General features: G+C 36.2%; 1 protein-coding gene across 5 annotated transcripts in view; it reads left to right on the forward strand.

Moving 5' to 3' along the window:
- ptpn22 (protein tyrosine phosphatase non-receptor type 22) overlaps positions 1 to 19,075 on the forward strand; it is a 21,177-nt gene continuing 2,102 nt past the window's right edge. For 2 of the 5 annotated variants that reach the window (XM_077218782.1, XM_077218784.1), the window contains exons 1-25: positions 1 to 559; positions 5,322 to 5,430; positions 7,924 to 8,000; positions 8,149 to 8,244; positions 8,415 to 8,453; positions 8,729 to 8,800; positions 9,362 to 9,421; positions 10,025 to 10,167; positions 10,923 to 10,989; positions 11,106 to 11,183; positions 11,278 to 11,358; positions 11,466 to 11,581; positions 13,050 to 13,615; positions 13,704 to 13,793; positions 14,604 to 14,678; positions 15,043 to 15,114; positions 15,219 to 15,290; positions 15,387 to 15,514; positions 15,633 to 15,660; positions 15,762 to 15,836; positions 18,080 to 18,148; positions 18,292 to 18,354; positions 18,433 to 18,557; positions 18,752 to 18,779; positions 18,964 to 19,026. In XM_077218782.1, the coding sequence (XP_077074897.1) occupies positions 458 to 559; positions 5,322 to 5,430; positions 7,924 to 8,000; positions 8,149 to 8,244; positions 8,415 to 8,453; positions 8,729 to 8,800; positions 9,362 to 9,421; positions 10,025 to 10,167; positions 10,923 to 10,989; positions 11,106 to 11,183; positions 11,278 to 11,358; positions 11,466 to 11,581; positions 13,050 to 13,615; positions 13,704 to 13,793; positions 14,604 to 14,678; positions 15,043 to 15,114; positions 15,219 to 15,290; positions 15,387 to 15,514; positions 15,633 to 15,660; positions 15,762 to 15,836; positions 18,080 to 18,148; positions 18,292 to 18,354; positions 18,433 to 18,557; positions 18,752 to 18,779; positions 18,964 to 19,026 (2,494 nt within the window). In that variant the 5' untranslated portion in view covers positions 1 to 457. Of the gene's footprint in view, positions 560 to 5,321; positions 5,431 to 7,923; positions 8,001 to 8,148; positions 8,245 to 8,414; positions 8,454 to 8,728; positions 8,801 to 9,361; positions 9,422 to 10,024; positions 10,168 to 10,922; positions 10,990 to 11,105; positions 11,184 to 11,277; positions 11,359 to 11,465; positions 11,582 to 13,049; positions 13,616 to 13,703; positions 13,794 to 14,603; positions 14,679 to 15,042; positions 15,115 to 15,218; positions 15,291 to 15,386; positions 15,515 to 15,632; positions 15,661 to 15,761; positions 15,837 to 18,079; positions 18,149 to 18,291; positions 18,355 to 18,432; positions 18,586 to 18,751; positions 18,780 to 18,963; positions 19,027 to 19,075 lie in introns of all 5 variants that reach the window. The other 3 variants (XM_077218783.1, XM_077218785.1, XM_077218786.1) reach the window with 2 other exon arrangements.

Consider the following 19,075-nt stretch of genomic DNA (forward strand, 5'->3'; position numbering starts at 1 on the left):
AAACAGGCTTGGCCACTTCCAGCAATGAAGCAAATGACTTTGACTCTTTCACTATTTTTCTTTTCACATTCAAGCGCACACCCACCCACAAAAGCTTCCTGTGTGGGGGGTATTGGTCTGAAACCTTGTGCTACAAAGTGTTGGACAGAAAGACAGAAAGAGAGAGAAGGCCGCAGACAGAGAATAAACGCTAGGTATGCAACAAAGAGAGAGAGAGAATCTGAAAGAAGAAATGAAGGGCGGAGAGGGTCACAGTGATACTTCCAGTTGACCACAGACTAGTGAACTGTTGCTGCCACTGCTTCCGTGACGACACATCGCACAGTTCCTCAACTCAACTGTAGACCTTCAAGAAACACACGTAGAGAAAAAGCCAAAGATGGACACCTTTCAGAAGCCCACCGATCTCCCCTATCTCTGACATGACGGAGGAAGCTGCTGTGACACACATCATGCCATGGACGTCCAAGCCTGCATTCTGAGGAACCTACTGGCCCAAATCGGCAGCAAGGAAGCAGAACAAGAAGGGGCAGAGAATGGCTTCGCCGGAGAGTTTTTGGTAAGTTATTAACTAGGTCTAACGTTTACAAATGTCACCGCAGGGTGAAATTATGCTCTCTGATGTTAAGATTCAGGTCATGTGATACAGTGGGTATTTTGAAAAAGGTGCCGATGTTTCTTTTTTACATTCTATGCATGTACCAAAAGTAAGCTAAAAATAAAATGCGTCTGGCCACTGAGCTGATGGCTAAGCGGAGACTTCCTCTTCTAAATACAGTCTTTCAATTTAAGCTTTCATAACAGAAGTTTTCATCTGTTGTGATTTTTATTTGATTATTTAACTAATTGATTATTGAATATATGGCTGACTGTCTACAACAGTATACTTCGACTCACTACTGCTTAGATTTCGTTTTCCCTCGAATATCATCTGTTAGATATTCCATGTGAACAGTCATGGCATTGGTGACTGAGAGGGAGTTACCCATGATGACCCATCCTGAGCTGTGTCACTTCGACTTAAACCCTTGCAAAAACGGAAAATACAAAGATTCTCTAAAGATTTGGAAGACACTTTTATTGAAAAGCATCTTACAGTACATTCAGTTGTTTAGAGTGAAACAGGATGTTAGACAGTGAGGGATGGACTGTGGTTTTCAAATAACACTCTTATATGCTGATATAAGTACATTATATTTGAATAGAAATAAGCGCTTTCCTCGTTGAACTAAACCAAACTAAAAAATAACGGAATGCCAAAAACATATCTTATCTTATCTTAACAGTGTTGACTGGGCTTCAATCTCATGACCTCGCTATAGCACCATGCAGTTCCGCTAGAGAAACTAGATTTTAGCTAATGTTAAATGTGTGCCTCTCAGAGTCTACAAAGTAGCCTTTTGAGGAAAAAGTTTTGAAAGGATAATTTTTAGTCAATTAATCTTTGACAGAATGTCCTCTAAATCCGAGGTTTCCAAACTGGGGACTTCCAGAGGGTATGTGCCTGTTGCTAGGGGGTATGCTAGGGCACACCAATTTTTTAATTATATACATATAACATATACACAAAATCAACAACAACAACAAATATATATATATATATATATTCTATAATTTTTTATCTATTTTTTAAAATGTATATTTAGGGATAACTTAAATATGCATACACTTAAAATATTTTTAAACATATTTAATAAAACAAAACAAAAGTAGAAAAAAGTTCACAGTGCAAAACACTGCGAATTTGTTTCTTTTTCAAACATTAGATTATATTAGATAATATTATATTAAACATTAGATTATATTATATCAAGTGCACGGTTTCCTTAAAACGAGGGAACAAATTAGTAAAACGTGATGACGTTTCAATGAACTGTTAATTTGTGGCCACGATATAAATTTTTTTCTGGATGTCATGTGCGGGGGGGACAATTATTTAATTTATTTAAAAAAAAGTGCCTTTATAATATTTTTATTCTCACAAAGTAATCGCTCTTTATATGCAAATATCTAGCTTATATCATACTTTGGGGTTATTATCATATATTTATGAGAAAACCTCAGCTGTAAATGGTTACAACACTATATTGTCAAACAATAAAAATAGCCATGACAGAAAATTGAAGTAATATCACAACATTTTTAAGGTTTAAACATGTATCACCTAGGTACATGTTACTCTTGTAACTAAGATTGCACCCATTACGTACTTGCCATAATGCGCCAAACCCTGAAGTACCAAAGTTATTTAGGCATGCCCTTGCCACCTTGGCTTCATCCTGTTATGTAGAACAAAACTGCTCTGTGGTCCAGCCTGATCGCTACACAGTGTCTGTTATAGTCCTCAGCTGCTGCAAAGTGTTCAACACCCAATGTCAAACCAAGCCAGTCTGCTGCCAGTGTTCTCATTCACATGAAGTGTGAATAATTACTCAGATTATAAAATGCTCTTTTAAACATGCTGCTTTTATTATCTCTGTCAAAATGCTGCCAAACAAGACTACTGCCAGAATAAGTTATTTGAATCGGTCACTAAAGGAACGTTTACAGGAAGAGAAACTGTCTATTTGGCAGAGCATGGAAACCTAAGTTCCCATCACACTGAGAGCAGAACTACTGGTCCTCACTGCTGGACCGCAATGTATGACGACACAAGGGACATAAATGTAGAGAAATGCCAGATTCGAGTCCAGTCTCACTGTCCAAAACGTGAGGGTTTCACACAGCATGATGGCTGGTCCCTTGCATGCTGTCCTGTATTAGCTCAGAAATACCATGCTAATTACTCAGCTTGCTATATTTGCTCACTGTTTGTTGGGCTCTTAAAGGGATAGTTCACCCAAAAATAAAAATTAGCCCATGATTTACTCACCCTCAAGTCATAGGTGTATATGACATTCTTCTTTCAGACAAATACAATCGGAGTTATATTAAAAAAATGCCCTGGCTCTTCCAAGCTTGATAATGGCAGTGAATTGTTTTTCTGTTTTGAAGTCCATTAAAGTGCATCTATCCATCATAAAAGTGCTCCACACGGTTCTGGGGGGGAGGGGGGGTGGTTAGTAAAGGCCTTCTGAAGTGAAGTAATGCGTTTGTGTAAGAAAAATATTAATATTTAAAACTTTATAAAGTAAAATAACTAGCTTCCGGCCAAACGAACATACGGATTCCACTTAAAGGTGCAATGTGTAAAAATTTGGAGTATCTATTAACAGAGATGCAATATGACATCCATAACTATGTTTTCAGTGGTGTATAAAGAACTTACTTAATAAACCGTAATGTTTTTATTACCTTAGAATGAGACATTTATATCTACATAACCGCGGGCACCCCCTTCTATGAAGGTCGACATATTGTGACGTAATGTTTCTACCGTAGCCGAACGCGTTTCGTCACTACCTTGAAAAAGAAGCAGCAGAAAGCTAGATGCTAGCCGTTAAACACCGTGAGTAGTGACTTTTCCCTTGTCTGTGGTGTATAATATGTCGTTGGATTGTTTCATGTAACTTAGTTCTTCTCCCTCGCTGTCTTATGGCTTGCACTTTGTGGGGATAAATGTGCTGGTTACGTTCGTGAGACAGCTGATTAGTACTCTTGTCATTGACCGTAAAACAGTAATGTTACAGGAATCACCAACCCGTCGATCTTGGAAGCATTTTAAGTCGATCGCGAAGAGTTTTAAAAATCAGAGAAAAAAAGCCTATTGTGTGTAGTAAACGGTGTCTAGGGGATGCGGAGGCAGGCGCGCTGTTACAATCATGCCATTTTTGCAGCACGCACCTTTGGGCTCACGCGGACGCGTCGAGTTTAAACAAGGCTTTACGCTTTAACCAGCTCAGCCACAGTAACAGCTCATATTTAGCCAGCTAAACTTTTACTACCCTGTTAGAAAAAATATATAGTTGCATATACTTTCATGTGGTTCTTCTCCCTCGCTGTATTATGGGTTTGCTATGTGGGGGAAATGTGCTGGTTACGTTTGTGAGGCAATCAGCTGATTACTATTATTATATTATTAAGAACCTTGATCCTCACCCGACAATGGCTTTGTCAACTTTATCCATGGTGTGGTTTATAATGGACTGTGGTACAGAAACAGTGACAATGTTACACACTCTGGCTAGGCTATTCTCTGCTGTCTCAGACGACGATATGTTTGTCCCATGTTAGACACCGTAGCTTCTTCGAAAGGGAGGGGTGAGCGGTGGGCTGAGCCCTCAGTGCAACTCGCAGCCAAACCGCTAGATGTCGCTAAAAATCACACACTGCACCTTTAAGTGTAAAGCGCAACTTATGCGAGTAATGCGACGTACTGCTGATATTTACACTACGCCATGGCGACCTACGCTACTTCCGACGTCACAAGTTGCATAAGTTGCGCTTTAGGTGCAAATAGACTGCGTATGGCCGGAAGCTAAAATTTTACTTTGAAACGTGTTAAATATGAATATTTTTCTTACACAAACTCAACGCTTCTCTTCAGAAGGCCATTACTAACCCCCCAGAGCCGTGTGGAGACTTTAATGATAGATAGATGCACTTTTATGGACTTCAAAACAGAAAGGGGTAATTCACTGCCATTATTATGCTTGGAAGAGCCAGGACATTTTTTAATATAACTCCAATTGTATTCGTCTGAAAGAAGAATGTCATAGACACCTAGGATGACTTGAGGGTGAGTAAATCTAATTTTCATTTATGGGTGAACTATCCCTTTAAGGCTTCTCGTAAGCTCAGCTGTGGTCGGAAAGTCTCTTGGTCTAGTATCAAGGTGCTTGTGCTCAGAAACACACAAAGGAGAGCGATGGTACATCCCACATGCATGTTGTGACAGCCACACACACTCACATATACACAGCCACACTTATCTATTTTTCCACAGATCTTAACCACAGGGCTATAAACTGCATTCTGTTAGTCTTAGATCACTGCTGCTGAGATGCCAAAAACCTGGCAAATAAGACTTTGAAACAGAAGGTTTTTTTACTTTGCTTTGTCTTCTAAAATAATATCCATATTTTCATTGATTGGTTTAGTGTTGTAATGCCATGCCTTGGCTATTTTCATGCCAAGCTAAAAAATAACTACAAAAAGCAATTAAAAAAAAAAACTATATGGTTTTTAAAATTTCCTTTAGATAAAAACTCAAAAAAGGATTCAGGGTTAACCCTGTTAGAAGTTTCTTCTAAAGTGTTTAATATCAATATTAACATCTCAACCCTAAACTTGTGGGTTGAACAACCTTGGGTATGTAGAAAGTCTAAAAGTTTTATGGCACAAAATCACAACTGAATCTTTATGTAATTTGGTCAAAACAGAAACTGAAGAGGCAGTCTACAAAATATCGAGCAGAGAAGACATACCCCTCCACAGCTGCGGACAAACAAGATAACGTGAAAAAGAACAGATACAAGGACATTGTTCCCTGTGAGTATCACATTTGACATCTGACTATACTAAAGGACATTACAGTATACTATAATGCTGTATACTGTACCATAATATACTGTACCATACCATATTTTCTCTAATAATATAATAATAATATGTTCAATTTATATAGTGCCTTTCTCGAGCTCAAGGATGCACAATAAATCATACAGTCATATAATCAATCATATGGACAATGCAGTTGCATATAGCAGTTATATCAAATTGTGCAGAACATTCAAATGTTTTGTCGTTCTCGGTTGTTACATTAGAAGAGTTGATGTAGTATAAAATGCAAATGACACAAACATGTGTGAGAGATTAGCACAATATTTGTGCTGTGTTAAAGCAACACTATGTCGTTTTTGCGGTTTTTGTTCTCGGGGTCCCCCTACAGTTGGGAAACAGTACAGTATTGTCTTCTACTACTGTCGTAAAATCTGTCATGGTTAAACAAGGCGATACACGTGTGCATTTGTTGACAAGCCGATACTGTCTTGAGTTCTTGCGGGCAGACTGCCAGCGTTGCGTGTGAAATGTCGGTAACACTTTACAATATGGGTGCACTAATAAGCATTAATTCATGCTTAGCTAATGCACAGATAATACTGAATTAATGTGTAACTAATGATTATATAAGCTATTCATTAATGATTACCACATTAGGAACTAATTAAGAGTCTGTATGGTTAATGTATTAGTTCATGCATGAATTGTTATTAATTAAATATGTAATTGTGAATTAATTCCCTAATAACTCATTTTTTTAACTAATAGTGTTAATTAATATGTTAATTACCAGAATGAGCCAAAGCCTTGTATTTAAACTTCCAGATAATACAGGTACACATTAATACATGATTAATTACTTCATTGTTAGTGCAAATTCATGTGTAAATTACTAATTTACATGTGTAAATTACAATTACTAAATGACTAGTGAATAATGATGTGCCTCAACAAGTAAAGTCATAACATAATGATACCTTTGCAAATCATTAGCTAATGATTAATTAAAGCAGACAACTGGTAGTTGAAGTGCATAGCTTTGACTAATTGTGGTAATTAACACATTAATTTACACTATTAGTTAATAAAATGTTATTAAGGAATTAATACACAATGACACATTGAATGAATAGCAATTCATGTATTACTTAATCTATTAATCATATAGACTCTTTATTAGTTGCTGATGCATTAATAATTAATTAATGGTTTAGTTCTTCATGAATCATTAACTCATGATTATCTGTGCATTAGTTAAACATGTATTAATGCATATTAGTGCACCCGTATTGTAAAGTGTTACCGAAATGTCTTCATCCCAGGTACATTGGCATATATTTCAGCATGTCATATGAATATAATTTCATGGGTTTTATTTTTTTCAAACGTCAAAAGATCGCGTAAGTTAGCTCACGTTTACAAGCCAGCGTCATTATAGTAGCCTATTGTCTACTGTTTTACATAACGGATATGCTAATTCAATGTTTTGTGAGGTAGGTAATATTCATATATCGTCAATATTATAATATCAAGCTACCATAGATGAATCTGCAAATTTGAAAATCGATTTGCATTATAGCCTGAGGTAAGACACTTTCACCGGAAAAATAAATAAACAAACATGATTATCAGCCTGCAGACATTAGGATAGTTATGCTGAAAGATTATTTATTATAACCATCGTAAACTAGCATGTTAATGTAGCTACCAGATTGATAATTCGCTACTCTACTAGCATTACTTGATTCATGAAGATAAATGGAGGACCAGATAGATTCCGTAACATGACCAGGCCATGTTATTCAGCCTTTTAGATTTCGCACGGTAGTCAGCTCCCTGACTTATTTAAAAATGTTTAAACACTTTATAGATGACTGACTGCTGCGCTTGTGACATGGTGCATGTTACTGAAAGAACGAGGATAGAGAGAGCCGGTCGCGCGCCCGCGCACTCTCACCGTCTTCAAACTGCCTGCTCTCCCTCCAATAGTGATCCTCGTCCGGTCTTTTAATTTGTCACTCTCCCTTTCTCTTCTTTTAGTCACCTCTGACAAAACCTTTGCCTTCTTCCTTTTAGTTGTTGTTTCGGCCATGACAACAACATACAGACGGGTATCAAACGCTAGTTGGGCTCTCACGTCAGAATTTGAGGAAGTCGGGGTGGCGGGGGAAGTGACGTATGCCGTAAAGCAGTCGAATTTTGTTGGGGTTTTTTTGTGCTCGGGTTACTACCCGAAACCCGAAGTTACATAGTGCCAGTAAAAGCGATACAGACACTGTCAGGCTACGGCAGACGTGTCATTCAACCTATTGTAAGTCGATGTATCATCTCAAGGGTCTTGGAAATATATAATGAAGGTTGAAAAACGACATAATGTTGCTTTAAAACAATGCTTAAAACACATGAGATTATGATTGTGATGATTACAGTAATAACTAAGACTATGATTGTAAAGGTGCTGACGAATGTATTTTCTCACAGTTGATCACAGCAGAGTAAAGCTCTCCCTCATTAAATCCAAACATGACACGGACTACATTAATGCTAGTTTCATTAAGGTAAGATGGTTAACGTTACATGCGAGAAAGATATCATGCTATTTACACATACGCTAAATGCAATACTTTGATGCAGATTAAACAGAAAATGTAATGCTTAAACAATCACTGATAAAGTATCGGTAACAGCTGCTATTTGTTCTCTCAGGGGGTGTTGGGCTCTAGGGCGTATATTGCCACACAAGGCCCGCTGCCAAACACTGTGCTTGACTTCTGGAGGATGCTGTGGGAATACAATGTGCAGGTATGACCATTTTACATACATTCCAGTTCCTTTAAAAAAAAAAAAAACAGGTTTAACTCGTTCGATCTCTGGCAAAGAATCCTTCACATGCGGAAATACCTCCATAATAACTCTCTCTCTCTCTCTCTCTCTCTCTCTCTCTCTCTCTCTCTCTCTCTCTCTCTCTGTAGGTTGTTGTAATGGCTTGCCGAGAGTTTGAAATGGGAAGGGTAAGTTTGTAACTGACAGTGTATTAGAGGAAATGTTGTCAGTCACTCTGTCTTAAAGAATTTTTGTTTGTTACATTTTTATTAACCACATCCTTCTTGCCTCAGAAAGGTGAAGCAATGCATCAAGCATGACATTTTCGTCTATTTAAAAAAAAATTATCTTGAGTTCCCACCCTATCACAACTTTTGAAATTGTTACAGTGCTATTCTCATAGCGTATACAGATGCATCTGAATGCAGTTGAGACTGAATGCAGCATTTCCTCTTTATTTCAGAAAAAATGTGAGCGTTACTGGCCGGAGTCAAAGGAGGATGTGTTTATGTGTGAGCCCTTTACCATACACTATGTAAGAGACACTTTTTCGTTCACTCACACCACACTTCCTGTCCTTTTGTTTTATATGCACTCAGACACAAGCCTTTTCAAGCTTGATTCTCAGTATTCATGTAGCAACCCTGAATCTAAAACTCTACATCAGTACATCTCGAAATGCTAAAAAGGATGCATAAAAAAAGAGAGCTCACACTGTAAAAAAAAGTCCATAAAAATTGAAAATGTCTGTAATCTGAACGGATAATGTTTATCTTTGAAAACATTAATAATATGATAAAACTTGTACTAAATGTAACCTGTGCTGCCTAAATGAAACATGTATTCATTTATTTATTTATTTCATTTATTTAGACAAAATACTACAGAATTGTAATCAACCATAGCATTAAGTTATTAGCTTATCGTGTCAACCAGAATTTTAATATTGATGCATCCCTTAAAATAATTAAATAAATAAAGTCAAATGTAGATCAGCAAATAGTTATTCACTATTGAATACCATTATCCGAAATATTACCAGCACATTAATTATCCGATGAGCATTCCATTCACGTACATGTTTCCTTTTGTCCAGGAGTCTGATGAGAATAAGGGAGAATATTTGATAAGGACGCTGAAGGTAACATGTAAACAAGTAAGTAACACTTCTTTGGTATTGATTTCAATTCACTGAAAAAAGTTCAAGGTTTTTTTTTAGTAATTCAGCTCTTATACGGATATATATAATAATTAATTTGATTTGAATACATCTTATTAAATTAAAGTAGTCAAAAACATATTTGAGTGTAAGCACAAAAAAAGGTTGCTTTTCTTGGCTTTTTATTTTTTTTAATCTTCTGTATTGCATTCTTAATCATTTTTCTTCAACGTCCAGACGTTTGCCAAAATATGAGCTAAATGGGTACTTTATAAACTGATCGCTTGATGTGTTCACACTTGAGTCAAGTTCGTCAAAATATAAAAGTATTAATATAGGTCAAACACTGTTGTGATGGGCTATGATGTATATTTTTTGAAATGTCACTGCGCAAGAGTACAAAAGCATTCAGTGCTAATAGTCAACTGCAGCAACTGTAGTGCAGAATGTTTGGTACAAACATAGACACAGACAGGTGCTGACATTTCCGAAGATGTTTTGTAGTGATGAAAGAAAACCACCAAAATGTGGTGGTTTAATGACAAGCAAACCAGGTTGCCAAAAAACAAAACAGTTTTATATTACACCGGTTATTTCCAGGTGTCCCGGACACTGAAACAGCTGCACTATGTGAACTGGCCGGATCACGGAGTACCTGACTCCATTCCTGCTATCCTGGAGCTGCTGCAGGACATGCGCATTTACCAGGATCATGATGAGCTTCCCATCTGCATTCACTGCAGGTAAATGCCTGTATCTGGTGTGATGGGCCAATATGATATATCCATTTATGATTAATGATTGCAGCTGGCGGCTTTTCAGATAAAAACTGCACTTATGTTGTGGCCATGATGTAATGTTTTAGAGGCTGTGAACGCAAGTTTTGTTTGTATCTGTAACCAAGGAAAATGGCCACCACCATTTTTTACACAGGAAATATGTAGGTGGTTGACCAACAACAAGCAAATACAAGATCTACACAAAACAAGCATCTGCACTACTTCTAACACTTATGAGTTATAATGACAGTTAATGCTATGCTGAAAGACATTACATAACCAACAGAAGATAAATTAATTCTTTAAGGTATTCTTTATAAGTTACCTTAACCATTAAGACTGAAAATATAATATGAAGATATAATTATAATTTTATTTGGACATTCCTCAACCAATCGTTCAGTCTGAACTATGGAAGTCAATAATATCCAGAGAAATACTAGTATAGTTTAATGTCTAGTGTGAAAATGGATATTCATTTTGAGATTTGCTAAAAATTGAAATCAGTGTTATTTTAAATTATGTTTTTAATGATTAACTTGTTTTTCCACACAGAATATTCTGAGCACCGTACAAGGAGTTAATTGACTTGAAATAATTCTTATGACTCCACAGCAGTGTTATGTAGAAAAATGTAATCCTTAAACTACACTTAAGAGTAAGAATGAAAAAAAAAAAAAGATCTTTGTGTTTTCACTGTGGCTCATTCTCATTTGCAGTGCAGGCTGTGGAAGAACAGGTGCATTGTGTGCCATCGACTATACCTGGAATCTGCTGAAGAGACAGGCAAGGATACAAAACAACTTCCTGAAACTTTCATTGTACTGGCACAAAAATAAAGAAGATAAAAATTTCTGCCCCATACTTTATGTCAGATGTTAGTCTTATTTGCTCTTGTTTAGATGATACCAGAGGATTTCAGTATCTTTGAACTGGTAAAGGACATGCGTACACAGAGGCCCTCTCTGGTTCAGACTAAGGTAACCAAAATGGTTTCTCCTTAATTTGCCATCATCATTAAAAACTAAAACGCCTCAATTTTGCCTAATGATACATTTCTTCTCTTTCTCTTAGGAACAATATGAACTAGTATACAGGACCATCAAGTTGCTGTTTGAGAGATATCTAGCAGCAATGGAAGAACCAAACAGAGAGGTTGACACCATTATTACTCACTCTGTATTTGCATAAATTATTTTGCATTCTAGTCAGAGCATTTTTCTGGCCTGAGTCATGAACAATTTAATTTGATCATCAATCAGGTCCCAGCTTCCACCTTACCTGTCACCATAAGCAGTGGGAGTGAGCTCTCCGATTTCAGCGACTCCGAATCAGAGGCTGAGACAGACTTCAGAGCGCTGCTTCAAACTGAGCACAGGTCTGAGGAAATCTCTCATCTTAATGCTATTAATCCAGATTTTAAGGTAATAGTTCAAACAAAAATGAAGAATTTATTCTCCCTCATGCTGTTCCATTCCAAATCTGTATGACTTTCTTGTGGAACACAAAAGTAGATATTTAAAACACAAAAGTTTCAATTGTTTTTGTCCATACTATGAAAGTCAGTGGGGTTCTATGTTGTTTTGGGCCCCAATGACTTTCGTAATATGAAAAAATAAAAACAACACTGACACATTTTTCAAAATATCTCCTTTCTTCTTTTCATATAGGTGAGGGTGAATAAATGACCCAATTTTCATTTTTGTCTGAACTTGTGTAAGCTGAAGGGTGTAATTTCTGCTCCAATAGCATCCCCAAAGATAAAAAAAACAACAAAAAGATTCACCCATCTGCCCTTGGTCAAAAACAGATAGTTGCCTTTGCCTTTGCCTAATGCCTTTGCTTGAGCTAGTGTTGCCAAGTCAGGCTGCTCAAACAGACAGAAATAATACCACAATTTTGATAGTACCACAAAGCCACAGCTTAAATCAATTAGATTATGACCTACTAATTCACACTTCATAGTATCATAGAAACTCATCTTTTTAATGCATCTAACCACTCTGATTAACTCTTAACGATTGCTGAGTCGTCCCTATAAACCGAAGTGTACCACCGTTGGGCGCCAGCTACGAAAAAATGTATAATCATATTTTTCAAAGCTGCCTTGATCAACACAAAATTAATGCCATTTATTTGAAAGCTTAGAATCAGAACTTTACAATGCATGTACCCAATTTGATTAACTCCTAAGTAGCGTGGAGTTATTTGTTGATAAATAAAAATAATAATTCATGAAATATTTGTACTATGTACGGTAATATGTCAAAAACATCATACAACTCAGATAGTCATGTGTTATATGTCATTTGAAAGGTCTAACAGAGTAGAATACAACAAGCATAATTGTTTTGGGCTTTGACTAAACTTGAGCAAATTTTTGTTTTCACTTAGATCTAAAGATATAGCATTAAAATGACAAATGGTTAAAATAGTTTTTGGACGCTCGACAAAAATAACTTTTGATTACTTATTACTTTGAAAATAGAATTGTCCTCCTTATTTCCTTCCTGAGTTATTGCATGTCAAATTAGAAAGATATGTACATTTTCCCTTGAGAACACTTTTTGTCTTTTCTCAGCAGTTTCTCAGCATGAGAATGTCCAAATGTAATGAAAAAATAATAATTTAAATAATGTAAACTTTACCTACCTTTTGACTCTCCTTGCTATAGTTTTGGAGTTATGAGTCTTTACTATTGTGTATGTCACTTAGAAAAAAGGACTTAAAGGGTTAAATAGAAACCTAATTGTAATAAAAAAATCTTGAATTGTTTCATGTCTAAGACACACTGTGACTGTTTTGTGTTATTTCCGATTATAACTAATATTTTGCTGTTATAATAGGAGTAATGAGATGGAAATCCTAATGGATGAACACAATCACATTACACAGAAAATCACTTCTTGGCCACAGCCACATTTACATCCATTCAGTCAAGAGGTCATCTCCAGCAAAGTCAGTCCTGCAGACATGCTCAGCACAATGAGTGAGGCCCAGATTAAATATCAGAGGTCATTCGTAGCACCAACTCCTCAAACAGACGTTTCAACCTGTGGATATCAAAGAACTGAGCCATCCACCAGCCTCAACACTGATCTTACCCAAGCTGCATGTTATCATCCCATCAGCCTAGCACAGGAGCTGAGGCCAAATATGAAGCATCTGGAGTGGGAAGAAAACCAAGATGTTAGTCCCATTGGCAAAGACCACAAGCCTATTATCTCCAGCACCTGCTTCACTGTGGAAGATCCTTATTTTGGTCCCGAGTCTCCACCAGTTAGTAAAGATCCCAGTGCTATGGACCTTATGGTTCATGAAATCTGGATGGAGGACCCTTGTTTAACAATACCTAGTTTAGCGCTTAATAACCAGGTGGTGGAACTGCCAAAACATGACTGCAATGATAAAGGTATGAAAACCTATGACTTTTAACAACTGATTCTCTCAAAAATTATTTATGATGGATCACTTATGATAATTTTACAATTTGTATATAGGTGCAAATACACCTTCATCTGATGAAGACACCCCTCCTCCTTTGCCAGAGAGAACCCCGGAGTCTTTTATACTGGCAGATGAAATGAACGGTTAGTCCAAACAATGTCCATTTCTCACCAATGTGATTTCAGTATTATTTATATACCATTAATTTATTTATTTATATTTTGAATTGGCTTTTATTTTGAATTTTTTATATTTTCAGTTTTCATTTTAATTTTAGTTTATGCATTATTAATTGTATGTGCTTTTTTGCTTTCATTTATTTCGGTTTCAGTGTAAGTAATTTAACACTTTATTTAATCTTTTATGCATAAAGAAATAGAAACATATTTATAATGTATGTTGCAATACATTAAATCTTTTTTAAAATGATTGTAAACAAAATTAAAATGTAAACTTTTGCAGATTGCATTGTTTATCATGTGTTGTATTGCTTTATACTTTCTAATGGTGTAAAAATTAAGTATTATAATGTATTATAACTGTGGTTCTGATTATTCATGAGATCATATAATGCATTAACAATACTTTTTGTAATGCATTATACTGTTACCAGTCATTTTAGTTCTTCAACTTAAACTAACACTGTCAAAAATTTCTAACCTCCCAACTCAAACAACAAAATTTTGTAGTGACTGGTCACATCTACATTTTTCAATTGGCCCAAGTGAAATTCTGCAAATTGATAAAATTAAATTTGCAGAATTTCACTTGGGCCAACTGAAATTGTTTTATGTGACCAGTCACTTTTTTTAGTGTATTTATTTCAGTTAATTGCCATTGCCAAAGCAACGTTTCTCAATTTTGTTTAGTTTTAAGTTTTAAGTCTTTTCCAGGACCTCTAAGCAAACCATTTATTTTGGCAACAGACTTGACAACTTCCTTTTTTTCTGCAGCATCATCTATTCCACTCAGTCCTATGGCGATCACAAGTCACAGTCCTCCTCCCATACTGTACACACATCCACAAGGTAAGACAAGCAAATAAGTGAACTTTGTATTTGCTCTTAAAAAAAGCCAGATATATACAACACTACTAAGCAAGAGAAAACATGCCATATTAAAAGCAATTTTAAAATGAATCTTTAAAATCAGTACAACAAAGCAAACAAAATACCTTCATACAAATCTCTATCAATGTAGGCCTACGATTCCAGAATTTTAGGAGTCGATTGATTCGATTGATTCAATTGTTTGATTCAAAACTAATAAGGGAGGTCATATAGGCCTACTGACATTTCAAGCCACAGCTTACAAATGTCCAGTGCCTTAAAAAAAAAAATTAGAAAATGAAAAGATTTTTTAATAAACATATATCACTGGTCTTGTTTCCAGATATCAGTGAAACCAGTGAGCTGTTGACATTGGTGATCCCAACCAGCTCAGGCTCTGAGAGTGTAAACAAAGGTGAGCATTATGCAGACTTATTTATGATTTTTCTTAACATAATTATGCAAATATGTGTGGTGGCCTTACAGCACCTATAAATGTTCCTGTTTTCTCTAAAAAAGACAGCCCGCCCTCACCGGTACCCCCACTGCCTGAGAGAACTCCAGAGTCTTTTGAAATGGCCATGAATAAGGGTATGACAATCACAGGCGTTGATGATGAATCAACATCAAATATCATCTTGGCCACTTTGTTTTTACTTTTTCTAATTTGCATCTTATTTTCAACAGATTTGGTACAAAATGTGACAGGGGAAAAGCCACAGGATGTTGTAATGAGAGTTGGGAAATCTTTAGAATGGTCTGGGCAAACATCTGAAGCTCCGACAGACATGAAACGATCCTGGTCAAGGAGCAAGGTGAGCAGATGCAGGGCAGTAAATAGACTAATTGTCCACTTTTTGGATATATTTTGCTGAGCGTAATACATAAGAACAATATAAATGAGACATAACAGGCTTGTTTTCTTTATTTCAGAGCCTAAAACTTAGAATGTCACTTCCTGGTAAGTGAGTAATTTTTTATATATATATATAAGGACCTCTAAGCAAACCAACAATACATTTATTTTGGCTACAGACTTGACAACTTCCTTTTTTTCTGCAGCATCATCTATTCCACTCAGTCCTATTGCGATCACAAGTCACAGTCCTCCTCCCATACTGTACACACATCCACAGGGTAAGACTCACTTATAGTGAACGAGGAAATAAAAAGTCTATTTTTGTAAGCACAATGAGCTTATCTTCGAGAAATCTGAGGTGAATGCTACTGTAGCGGTCGGAGGTGAAACTGTTCATTAAATAAACTTTGCCATCACATATTTTATGAATAATGGTTGTTCTTGTGTTCGCTTAGACTACTTTTTGTTTCAAAGACATTGGTCGAGCTGATCAGCTTCCTGTATTATGTTATGGCATTCCTAAGAGTATAGAAGAACAAGAGGCGAAACTCAATAGAACACCAGCGCCCAGCAGCAGCGCTACGCTTCCGCCATTTTGGGGTGAAAGCGCCTCGGTCGGCAGTCCACTAGTGTTTATGTGTCGTTCGCGAACGAGCCGCTCTAAAGCCGATTCTTTGAAAAAAGCCGGACCTCCCATCACTATCCACTAGCTTTTTGCTGTCGCTGTGGCAATATTGATCTACATTAAAGATCAAATCAAAACTGAATGATGACAACACAGAATAAAGTACAATCACTAGTGATCATCAAATCCCTTTTAACAGTTTATTTCACAGACTTAGACAAGTCTTCTACTTTTTTCAAACAAAACCTTTAGTATTAGCATTACAAACACTGAATTAACACCAACATATAACAGTAAGTAAAGGACATGCTATATCAGATCATTGGGAATGTTGGGCAAAATTTATATATAACAATAGAATAGCTTTACAGTCAACTGTTTTTTGTTTTGTTTGTTTGTTTTTTTGCAGTATTATCTTATATTAATGACTGTTAAAGCAAGACTATGTAAACAAAAAAACACTGTCCATCATGTTCTATAAGATCATCATGTTTGTAGCATGATCCAGGGGATTACCCATACAGAAATGTAATATGTCAAAGTAAAATACATATATAGCCTAATGTCAGTGCCCATGTATGTCTGCTGCCTATATGAGAATATATGCAAAATTCATATAAAACACATAGACATATATGAAACAATATAGCAAAAATGGCCGTTTTCATGTAAGTGGCATATATTTTCCCCTATGCACATAAATGTGAAATATATGTAGCCTAAGATATGTAGTACGTATATATGCATACTTATTTCAATGCATCAGTATCACATGCATGTATGTTTACATACATTTATTAAATATGTGGGAAACAAATATGTATGTCACATATTTATACTTAAAGTTGTCCATATATGCGAGAAATACTATACTCTGTAATATATGCAGATATATGGTATCATATATACAGTAGATTAACTCAAATATTTTCTTCACATGTTTGGACACATAAATGTTCATATATGTTGCAGGCATAGGCTATATTGTGTTCTCAGAGAAGTCAAATATATTTATAGTTATATGTCATGCTATTTAAAATATAACATAATATGGCCATACATTACATTTTTGTATGGGTAAAAAGTACAAAATATATTTCAGGCCTAGTGGAGTTGGTAACTAATAATAGTAATAAATGTAAATTTGCATTAAATGGAAATACTCAATAAAGCAAGAAAAGGTAAAAATAACTACCTCAAATGTGTATTTAATGATTGGATTAACTGTTATCTGTGCTGTTGACCAGTTCCATTTGGAATTTTCACCCCAAAATGGCAGCCGCGCTACCGAAGCGCCACCTAGTGGCTGTTTCCAAAGAAGGATTAGAGTTTCGCCTCTTGTTCTTCTATACTCTTTGGGTATTCTGAGCTTTTGAACGAATCATTTGAAGGAACTACTTGGAAAGGCACTCACCACCAGTCGCCACCTACTGGCAATGATGTAACTTACAGAAAGAGTCACCACATGAACCAGTAAACGAATCTGAACCAGTCTTTTGATAGACATAATTCTTCTGAGTGGATTCGTGTTGCCATTATTTTCAGATTTACGGATAAAAAGAGAAATCCAAAATACCCATCTGTAAAAACCTAACTCTAATATGTAAACAAAATGAAACAAAAAAATGTGAACCTGGCTTAATCAGTTTTCAGACAAATTGGTGCATATTTAATTAGATCATGACTCATTTGCATATTTAAATATACAATTTCAGAGAACTTGTCATACAATTTTTTTTTAACTCTTAATGTAATCAATTAACTGGGAAAGTATGTTGATATCTAACAATTTTTTACCCTGTTCGGTGTCTTGTCTTAAGTAAGTTCTGTCAGTGCTATTCTAGTTAATTATTTTTAAATATAGGCTGTTTACTTACTTCCCTTTTTTGACCACAGAATCTTTATTACTCACCCTAACACCAAATGAGCAGACATCTGAGATATTCAGACCAGTTCCAAGGACAGGTACTGTATCACATATCCATCTGCAAACACAAATGCAATTGTTCAATAGCCTAAACAATCTCTAACATTCAAAAAAAGAAGTATTCTGATGTAAATGTGCACAAACTAACAGTAGGCTGCGTTGTGCTGTTTGTTTCATAAAGAAACTGTCACTCCACCACTTCCTGAAAGAACTCCAGAATCTTTCATTTTTCACACGGAGAAAGGTGCAGTATACAGTACAGTTTACAGTATACAGAAAAAACTGTGCATCTACCTTTGTTAAAGATATTTTTCCGTTAAAGTGTCTGACGCCCTCTGTCTGCCAGCTGAGGCCGAGCAGCAGAGACTGAGAGTGGGCACATCATCTGAATGGTCAGGCAGCTCCCAACCCAGATCGTTCCTGGAAAGTTCTTGGAGCCGAAGCAAGGTTACCTTTATACATGTTATACTATATAGTAGAAGTGAATTTTGTCAACATTTAGAAGTACATAGCATATAGCTGACCCAAAACACTCTAATTTTCATGCAGTTCTTAACTTGAGCTGTACTGCTGTGCTATGACTTTCCTTTTGTATGATTAATGCTTGACTCACTCTTACCAAATGTGTCATTTTCTAACAGAGCGTAAGAGCAAAAAGTTCAAAACAAGGTAGGTTGGTGTTATCATTGTGCCCTCCCACAACTCAGTCAATATAGTGTCATTACAGCACAATACGCACAAGCAAATGTACCCTCTCAAGTGCTCTGCAGTGTAGTGTTTTTCACTGTGCGACAGAGATAAAGATGGCGCACTATTATTGGATCTGTGTGCACAGCTGTGTTTAATTTTACAGAGCCTCTATCTGTGGCTCCGCTGACTCCTCCAGTCTCTGTAACCATGGCAACTGGAGGCAAAGGTGAGTGACAGCATAAATCCATTGACAGTGATTGATATAAACAAACTGC

This window comes from Siphateles boraxobius, unplaced genomic scaffold (genome assembly GCF_051911475.1).
Source record: "Siphateles boraxobius isolate OS27281-9 unplaced genomic scaffold, OSU_SipBor_1 77, whole genome shotgun sequence".
Classification (NCBI taxonomy): Eukaryota; Metazoa; Chordata; class Actinopteri; order Cypriniformes; family Leuciscidae; genus Siphateles; species Siphateles boraxobius.